Source organism: Lingula anatina, chromosome 7 (genome assembly GCF_051362555.1).
Source record: "Lingula anatina isolate TDL-2025a chromosome 7, LinAna3.0, whole genome shotgun sequence".
NCBI classification, from domain to species: domain Eukaryota; kingdom Metazoa; phylum Brachiopoda; class Lingulata; order Lingulida; family Lingulidae; genus Lingula; species Lingula anatina.
This window is the reverse complement of record NC_141773.1, coordinates 9,193,289-9,204,026: the sequence shown is the minus strand read 5'-3', so window position 1 is coordinate 9,204,026 and position 10,738 is coordinate 9,193,289. Positions and strand designations below refer to the sequence as shown.

General features: G+C 35.3%; 1 protein-coding gene across 1 annotated transcript; it reads left to right on the top strand.

The window, feature by feature from the left end:
• Window positions 1–790: 790 nt before the first annotated feature.
• On the top strand, window positions 791–10,409 carry LOC106171617 (hyaluronidase 1). Its single transcript, XM_087017154.1, has 5 exons — window positions 791–800; window positions 8,296–8,563; window positions 8,718–8,861; window positions 9,251–9,461; window positions 9,628–10,409. Exons 1-5 carry the CDS (start codon window positions 791–793, stop codon window positions 9,793–9,795), a joined length of 801 nt encoding a protein of 266 aa, XP_086873280.1. The 3' UTR covers window positions 9,796–10,409.
• Window positions 10,410–10,738: the final 329 nt, after the last annotated feature.

Genomic DNA, 10,738 nt, shown 5'->3' with positions numbered 1-10,738 from the left:
TTATGCGTAGAGGAGCAGCCTTACAATGACCAGTTTTTCCGCAGTAGCCACAGGGGTCCTGGGGTGGTTTTTCGGCAGGGATGGGGGTCTCTTATTTCTTGCGTCGGTAAGTGCTACCGATGGCCTCAGCTGCTTGGGATTCTTGTAAGCGTGATGCGGAGCGCTTTCCTGCTTCTTTTGCTTCCACAAATTGAAGGACTTCCTCCAATGTCATGTCCTGGTTCTTATTCCCTAAAAGGTCTATTTGGATCTCAGAGTCTGCTGGTCCACGGGTTAGAACATCACGGGTCATCTCCTCCATGTAGCTTACAGCAGTGTTGCAACTGGGGCATGAGACAGAAAATTTGCATACTCCTGCCTGGCCTTTTAGATGGGCTCCATAGTTGCGGACAGGTTCATCTCTGTCTTGGCGCATGTTCTCTGTGCGTACTGCTAATGCTTTGCGGCCATCACCTCATCAACGGATTTGTTTGCAAGGCTCCCACCTGCTGTCCTAGTTAAGTCTTTTCGCAAGGGGTCATCACAACATTCCAGCAATTGGATAACCCTGTCTTTGCCAGCTATTTTTGTTGCATCGGCATATTCTGTCCATCTGGACTGAAAGTATGACCACTATTCGCTGGTACCGCAGGCTGATATTGTGGGCCGCTTGACTTTCTCCACTTTGGCTGCAGTAACGGGGGCATTGGTATGAACAGAGCTGTGTGTGGTGAGTAGGGCTGCTACGATAGTGGCATCAAGGTCATCTGTGGTGTAGTCACAGCCTTCTATTGGGCACTGGACCGCCGGCATGTTGTCAGGTATGGGATAGCGATCATAAATAAGTACACTGTACTACTTGTCGTTAAGCGTTTATTGGTCCAACTTGACAATGATCGCTATCTGAAACAGAAGATAAATTACATAAGTCTACATAAATAATAATCCTATAATAATATGTACAAACACAAACAGTAACAACATAAGCATACACAGTGATCATAATATGTACAGACACAAACAAAACTATCATAAACACATAAAGTGATCACTATATGTACAGACACAAACAGTAACAACATAAACACATACAGTGATCACAATATGTAGAGACACAAACAGTAACAACATAAGCATACACAGTGATCACAATATGTACAGACACAAATAGTTACAACATTAACACATACAGTGATCACAATATCTACAGACACAAACAGTAACAACATAAACACATACAGGGAACACAATATGTACAAACACAAAAAATAACAACATAAACACATACAGTGATCACAATATGTACAGACACAATCATTTAGAACATAAACACACACACTGATCACAATATGTACAGACACAAACAGTAACAACATCAGCATACACAGTGATAACAATATGTAGAGACACAAACAGTAACAACATAAACACACACACTGATCACAATATGTACAGACACAAACAGTAACAACATCAGCATACACAGTGATAACAATATGTAGAGACACAAACAGTAACAACATAAACACATACAGTGATCACAATATGTACAGACACAAACAGTAACAACATAAACAAATACAGTGATCACAATATGTACAAAGACAGACAGTAACAACATAAACACATACAGTGATCACAATATGTACAGACACAAACAGTAAAAACATAAACACATACAGTGATCATTATATGTACAGACACAACAGTAACAACATAAACACTTACAGTGATCACAATATGTACAAACACGAACAGTAACAACATAAACACTTACAGTGATTATAAAATGCGCAGACACAAACAGTGACAACATAAACACTCACAGTGATTATTATATATACAAACACAAACATTAACAACATAAACAAACACAGAGATCATAATATGTACAGACACAAACACTAACAACATAAGCACATACAGTGATCATAATATCTACAGACAGAAACAGTAACAACATTAACAAATACAGTGATCATAATTTGTACAGACACAAACATTAATAACATAAACACATACAGTGATCACAATATGTACAAAGATGGACAGTAATAACATAAACACACATAGTGTTTATAAAACGTACAGACACAAACAGTAACAACATAAACACACATAGTGATCACAAAATATACAGATACAAACAGTAACAACATATAAGCATACACAGTGATCATAATATGTACAGACACAAACAGTAACAACATAAACACATACAGTGATTATAAAATGTACAGACACAAACAGTAACAACATAAACACACATAGTGATCACAAAATGTACAGATACAAACAGTAACAACATATAAGCATACACAGTGATCATAAAATGTACAGACACAAACAGTAACAACATAAACACATACAGTGATCAGAATATGTACAGACACAAACAGTAATAACATAAACACATACAGTGATAACGATATGTACAGAAACAAACATTAACAACACAAACAGTAACAACATAAACACATACAGTGATCAGAATATGTACAGACACAAACAGTAATAACATAAACACATACAGTGATAACGATATGTACAGACACAAACATTAACAACATAAGCATACACAGTGATCATAATATGTACAGACACAAACAGTAACAACATAAACACATACAGTGATCATGATATGTACAGACACAACAGTAACAACATAAACACATACAGTGATCACAATATGTACAAACACAAACAGAAACAACATAACCACTCACAGTGATCATAATATGTACAAACAGTTACAACATAAGCAAACATAGTGATCATAATATGTACAGACACAAACAGTTATAACATAAATAAAAACAGTTATCATAATATGTGCAGACACAAACAGTAACAACATCAGCATACACCTGAGGAGGACACCCCCTCCGACCCCCTCCCCCCTCGGGGGCTTCGCCCCCTCGTGTCCACTTACTGCTCCCCCTTGGCATTTTGCTCAGGCTACGGCCCTGCATAGTGATTATAAAATGTACAGACACAAACAGTAACAAACATAACCACTCACAGTGATCATAATATGTACAAGCAGTTACAACATAAGCAAAGATAGTGATCATAATATGTACAGACACTAACAGTAATAACATAAACACATATAGTGATAACAATATGTACAGATCCAAACAGTAATAACATAAACACATACAGGGATAATGATATGTACAGACACAAACATTAACAACATAACCACACATAGTGTTCACAAAATGTACTGATACAAACAGTAACAACATAAGCATACACAGTGATCATAATATGCACAGACACAGACAGTAACAACATAAACACATACAGTGATCATGATATGTACAGACACAACAGTAACAACATAAACACATACAGTGATCACAATATGTACGAACACGAACAGTAACAACATAAACACACACAGTGATTATAAAATGTGCAAACACAAACAGTAACAACAAAAACACTCACAGTGATCATTATATATACAAACACAAACATTAACTACATAAACAAACATAGTGATCATAATATGTACAGACACAAACACTAACAACATAAGCACATACATTGATCACAATATATACAGAAACAAACATTAACAACATAAACAAACACAGTGATTATAATATGTACAGACACAAACAGTAACAACATGAACACATACAGTGATCACAATATGTACAGACAAAACATTAACAACATAAACAAACACAGTGATCATAATATGTACAGACACAAACAGTAACAACATGAACACATACAGTGATCACAATATGTACAGACACAAACATTAACAACATAAACAAACACAGTGATCATAATATGTACAGACACAAACAGTAACAACATACACACTCACAGTGATCATAATATGTACAAACAGTTACAACATAAACAAACACAGTATAATATTACAGACACAAAAGGTAATAACATAAACACAAACAGTGACACAAACAGTAATAACATAAACACATACATTGATAATGATATGTACAGACACAAACAATAACAACATAAGCACATGCAGTGATCACAATATATACAGACACAAACAGTAACAACATAAACACATACAGTGATCACAATATATACAGACATAAACATAAACAACATAAACAAACACAGTGAAATTAATATGTACAGACACAAAAGGTAATAACATAAACAGAAACAGTGACACAAACAGTAATAACATAAACAAACACAGTGATTATAATATGTACAGACACAAAAGGTAATAACATAAACACAAACAGTGACACAAACAGTTATAACATAAGCACATACAGTGATCACAATATGTACAGACACAAACATTAACAACATAATCAAACACAGTGATCATAATATGTACAGACACAAACAGTAATAACATAAGCAAACACAATGATCATAATATGTACAGACACAAACAGTAACAACATAAACATACGCAGTGATCATGATAAATACAAGTATGCACATTGATAACACAAACAGGTACAGTACAAAAGAATACAAACAAATACAGTCACAAAATAGTGAACAGAATACATTAGAAACACATACAGTGATAATATATGCAAACACATATGGGGAAACCATAGACAGTCTAGGTGGTCAGAATATAATATGAATCAATAGTGACAACAAAGAATGTACATAAAAAAACAAGAACAGACACATATGTTTACTGTGACAATACAGTTTGTGTGATAACAATATATGCAAATATATATAATGACATCACAGACATACATATTGATCACATACAGTAATAACACAAACATACACAGTGATCAATGATTAAAATGTATAGTGATAACTCAGATGTGCACAGTAATCAAAATGAGCAAAAATATATAATAGTGAAAATACAGCCATACACATATATGAACACATGCAGCGACAATATAGATATACACAGTGATCAGAATACATATGAACACATACAGTGAAAATAAACATCACCACAGAGATCAGAATATATTATAAAGGCACACACAGTGATAACACAGATTTAACACGTCAATTAGAGTACATATAAACCCAAATTTTACTAGTGACAACAAATGCTGTACACAGCAGCAATGAGAATATATTGGGGTATGAAAATGTGTACAGTGACAACAAAGACTTAAACAATGATCACAATATATACAAAAAAACACATTAAGAATATGAACATACACAGTGATCAAAATAAATACAAACATGTACAGTGACAACACAAACATGCACAGTATTCAAATGAATACAAAAATAATACAGTCACAATGCAAACATACACAGTAATCAGAATAAATACAAACATAGACATAAAAGGTGGTAGGACTATAAAATTAATTAGACACATACAGTGTACACTGACAACACAGAATGTACACATCAGTCAGAAACATACACAGTGATCAGAAGAAATACAAACATGTACAGTTACAAATGTATAGAAACAACAACACGAACAAACACAGTGATGGGAAAACATTATACATACACAAAGAAATAACACATATTGAACACTTCAATCATAATACATATAAACACAAAAAATATCAGTGACAACCAAAACTGCGCATATATTTACAGTGAAAACTTAGTCAAAAACAGTGATATATGCAGGCACATACAGTAATAACATAAAAATACAGTGTAATAATAAATACTAACATGTACAATAATTAAAATGGGTAGAAAGATATACAGTGACAACATAAATATGCGCAGTGATCAAAATGAATAGAAAACAAGGCAGCAAAGCTGAAAAACAGAAAATAAATATGCAGAAAATAAGGCATTTTGTCAATTTTTTGATGCAATAATAAATAATTATGGAATAAAAGTACAGTCGATCAACACTGAATTTTAATCATGCACAACAGGTAACATGGTCAATATAATTACAGTTTCAGGACCATGAGAGTTCAAATTCACATAACGAAAATCATGTACTATAGGTAACATGGACATTGAAAAGCTAGCATGTGATTCAGTTTCATGGACTGTAAAAGCCACATGTACTTGATCAAAAACAGAACATTTCTCAACTGGGTTACAAATGTAAGTCTGATATTGTGATAAATTTGACCCCCCCCCCCCCCCCCCCAACAACTGTTGTTCATTTTCATAATTCTTTATTTTATGCACATTTTGTTTCAGTAGGTGATACAAACTAGTTATAAACTGTATGACTACTTGACGACTTAAGCAGTATTTGAGACTGACTAATTGCCGCAATTGTGTCCAGATAATACATGTAGATCATGAAGTGGTTGATAAGCCCATCTTCAGATTCCACCAACTGCATAGGTAATCAACGAACCTCTTCTTTATAGTATACAAGTTTATCGCTCGTAAATAGGGCAATAAAGCAATAAAAGCGCCCTGAATTACACTGCAGCCCCTTCAACTTTATTATCGTAAAACTTCATAACTTAGCCTCGTGAGAAGTATGTGATAGGCCTCTGTATTATAACCTGTACTATTAAGTGTGCACACAAATGGAAGCTCAAACTACGCTTTTCTTTTTCGTCCTGGTCTCCATTTTCTGGTTTCACCAGGGCTGTCTCCGTGTGGGCCTTATTACAAATTGGCAAAGCATTCCGTATGTTGTCAGGGACCACGGCAGCAATTCACGCATGTCATTCCCAGATCAGTCAGAACGTATTCGTACTGCGACAGTCAACCAGACCAAGGAATCGCACGCTACCCTCAGAATTCGTACCGATTCACCTTTCAACACATCTGGGCACTTACATGGAGACCATACGCTCGATTATTGGACGGAAAGTGAAAAAAAACCCAAAGATTGGGAACAAAACATTTTTTGTTATTTGGAACGTCCCTTCTTTAAAGTGCGTACAATATGGAATAGAATTGAATCTATCACATTATAATATAACATCAAACAGCAATATGGAATGGAATGGAAATATTATAAATATATTCTATGAGGACGAACTTGGTTATTATCCAAATATATTGCAAAACCGATCAAGGGTCCATGGCGGCTTACCGCAGGTAGTATTACATATAAATTTGCCCCCCTATATCAAAAATGTATTTAACATATCAACTCTTTCATCTCTTCACGGGGTTGAACTCTCACATTGAAAAAAATGCTGAGTTGATAGATATCTCTGAAATTATGTCTCTTCTACACGCAATTTACACTTTAAGGATATTGTACAACCCTTTATTATCATCCAGATACCGAAAATGAGGTTTTTTTTCCTGCATCTAATTATTCAATAATACATCTATCTTTGCGCTTTTTTCGTTGCAATGTATAAGCATAGGCAACTCAAAGTTTTAATCGACAATCGGACACCTTGCTATTTTGAGGCAAGATACACAACTGTAGCAATCGGTATATATGGGGCATAACTTTGTTATCCAAACGAATGTATGTAAGGCAGTTAATAAGTTTTGGGCGAAGGGTGACAATACCCGCAAGAAAACGCAGTACTTAGATACTCCAGCGCAGTAGACTACTGCATTCATACTGCAAACCGCAGTAGACTACTGCAATCATACTGCAAACATGCTTCAAATCTGCTTCGATTTGGGAGCTAATTAGCATATTTGAAACATGCTTCTATCATGCTGCTAATCTACTGCATTAATGCTCCTCTTTGTACAACCCTATGTACTTTTTGGAGTAGAATTGCAGTAGGCTATGCTGCATTTCTACTGCAAATATGCTCCACACCACTGCTTTTTTGCTACTTTGATACTACTGCATTTTCGTGCAGGTATCCTTAAGTTATTTTAATAATTAAAATACTAACAAAAAAGGACTGCGCTAAAGGAGTATTACGAGAAGCACGTTTTTTTTACTGACACATTTTTTCCTCAACGTCAAGTACATTTCACTATGCTCACGAAAATGTTTTAAGTATTCCACGCATAGCTTACGTTCTAGGGGACTCTTGCTGAATGCAGTCAGATTAACTGAATGGCACACTTCGAGCAGCTACATGTACATGTAGTTGGTGTTTGGGTGTGGTCGGCTCATGCCTTGGTTAAAATCTTTCTTATCAAAATAACACCATCCAAGACTGGGCCTCTAACGACGTTTGTTTTGACAGCGCACCTTGCTAAAAACCTTCAGATAGCTTCGGTACGCTAGGGCTACTCCGTCTTCTAAAGGTGCCTTCCTACATGACTGGTCGTGTACACATGTACATAGTTGTATTAAGTATGTCTTTCACATCACTTCTGAGCGTTGAAATCTCACAACAAGGTGTCTGAAAGTATGGGGGTACATACATCAGAACATGCACTGAGACCAATACATATGTTTTAGTTACATAGCATTGAGTTTAGGATAGGAAATCCAATGAGAAATAAAAAAAATCTATTTTCAGCTTGTTGATATCGAGAAACACTTAAAAAAGTGCATAGCTGACATTAAAGTATCTATCCCAAGTCCAGATTTCAGCGGGCTTGCTGTCATAGATTGGGAGTCGTGGGTTCCCACTTGGGAGAGATTATGGGATACGAGATTAATCTATAAGAATGCATCTTTAGATCTGGTACGAAGCAGACATCCCGACTGGAATGAAACCACAGTAGAATCAGAGGCGAAAAGAGAGTGGCAATCTGCTGCAAAGTGGGTTTTCTTTTTTCTTTTCTTTTTATATTAAAAATTTTAATAAACATTCCTATTCTTTGAAGAAACAAAGCCAGTAATGTCAAATTTGAATCAAATTTAATCTTTTGACAATTTTATAAAATGTGAACGATAAAGTTTTTATACTTGGAAGGAGATTAATGTTAAGCACTCTGCAAGTGGCTCTTGCCGAGAGACCCAAGGCGCGTTGGGGTTTTTACCTGTACCCAGACTGTTACAATTACAATGGTCCACAGATACACGACTGCACAGATATTGTGAAAGAAAGAAATAACGAGTACGTACCATAGATACAGCCTTCTTAGCTACCTCCAGATATTTATCCTGTCTCTTTCTCCCATTGTCTCCCTCTTTCTGCATAATTTTGTCGTTTTCAAATAATAAGCAGGCTTTTATACATGTGTTGAGAGACTCACCAAAATTTCTACATTATTGTGTCGAAACAATTTATGCAGTGCAGTATACTAATGCGTGAAAACAGAATTGCTGAAACCAGCAGTACGTAAACAGTATCTTAATAAACATTGTCATTATTCAATGTAATTAATCTTATTGTGAAATTCACTTTTAAAACCATCCATGCGCTTTCAACAAATTATAAGTAAAACTTATTTTTGTGAACATTCAGGTATAACAATTTACTTACGAACTGTTAATTTTTAACAGGCTTGAATGGCTTTTCAAGGAAAGCACAGTCTTACTCCCATCAGCTTATCTTGACTCAAAATACGATATTAAATGGAAGACGGCATTTGTACGCCACAAGAAACAAGAGGCACTACGCATACGACAGTACGTCGGCTTAAGTCCAAGGGCCATGCCGGTATTTCTGTACAGTAGATTCAGGCACCCTGACACACTCACGTGGTACTCTTTGGTAAGATATTGCAATCAATGTATCTTTATTGCAAAAAATAAATCGCTTAACATAACATTCTCAGACAAAAATTTTAGCAAGTTCTTCAACAATAATTTGAAAATATGTTTAACAGTGTCGTTCATTTAATTAGTATATGTCCATGCGGGATTCTATTTGTTTTTAGATAGAATTGAATGCCACTATTGCTCAGTCGAAATCACTAGGCACAGATGGGATCGTGCTGTGGGACGACCATCTGGTAACGGACACCCGGGAACATTGCTCATTACTCCAGCGCTATGTGACCACCACACTGGGGCCTTTGGTTCAGAAGATAGTGAACAACAGCTAAGGCATCATAACTATAATCTATATAATATCTATACGAAATTAACGATTAACTCTTAGCCACCCTATGCGCAGAAATGGAACAGGGGGAGGATATTCGCAAAATAGAGGCCTTTATAACGAAAGAATAAGGGGGAAAGCATTAAATTCTCTGAGCGTATATATGTACTAGACGATACAATTGTCTTCAATGCAATTTGCACAATAGAGAAATTTAATGTAGACTATCCATATTCTTTGTAAGACCAAAACTAGTCCGGACGCTACTTTCATGAACGGAACACAAGGAAAATTAGGACAACTGACATACTTAAGACAATTTGAATTTTTGTAATTAGCTCATGAAGACTAAAACGGAATAAAAACTCAGGTCAAATATATTCAGAACGATATATACACAAAATTTGTGTTATGAAAATTAATAGATGACTTACTTCAATGACGTGAATTCCCAAAAGAAATGTATCGTATGCAGGGACGTGTAGTAGTTAGATGTACTACAGTAGTACATGATGATACTTTTCATATTCACTGTAAATGAAATTCACACAAGTTGATGAAGACAAATGCTATGTTGTGAACAAGCATATAGCTGCCACTGAAGTATAACGTATGAAAATGTATAGCAATTTGTTCTATTAAGAAAAATATTATCATCAACTGATTCTAATTTTTTTCTGAACGCATTTAGTAGATACCCACTGAATAAATACCGACAGTTCACGAGCAAGACCTAATATTGATTTGAGTATGTAAGTCAGAGAAATTTCATCAGCTGTGTTAAGTTATAAGAATGATGTGATTTTTTCTTCAGTCAACAGCTAATACTGAGTTAGGTTTTACCTCCAATATTACGATGTCTATCAGGACATCTTCTTCATTCCCTGAAGAAGATGTCCTGATAGACATCGAAATATTAGCTGTTGACTGAAGAAAAAATCACATCA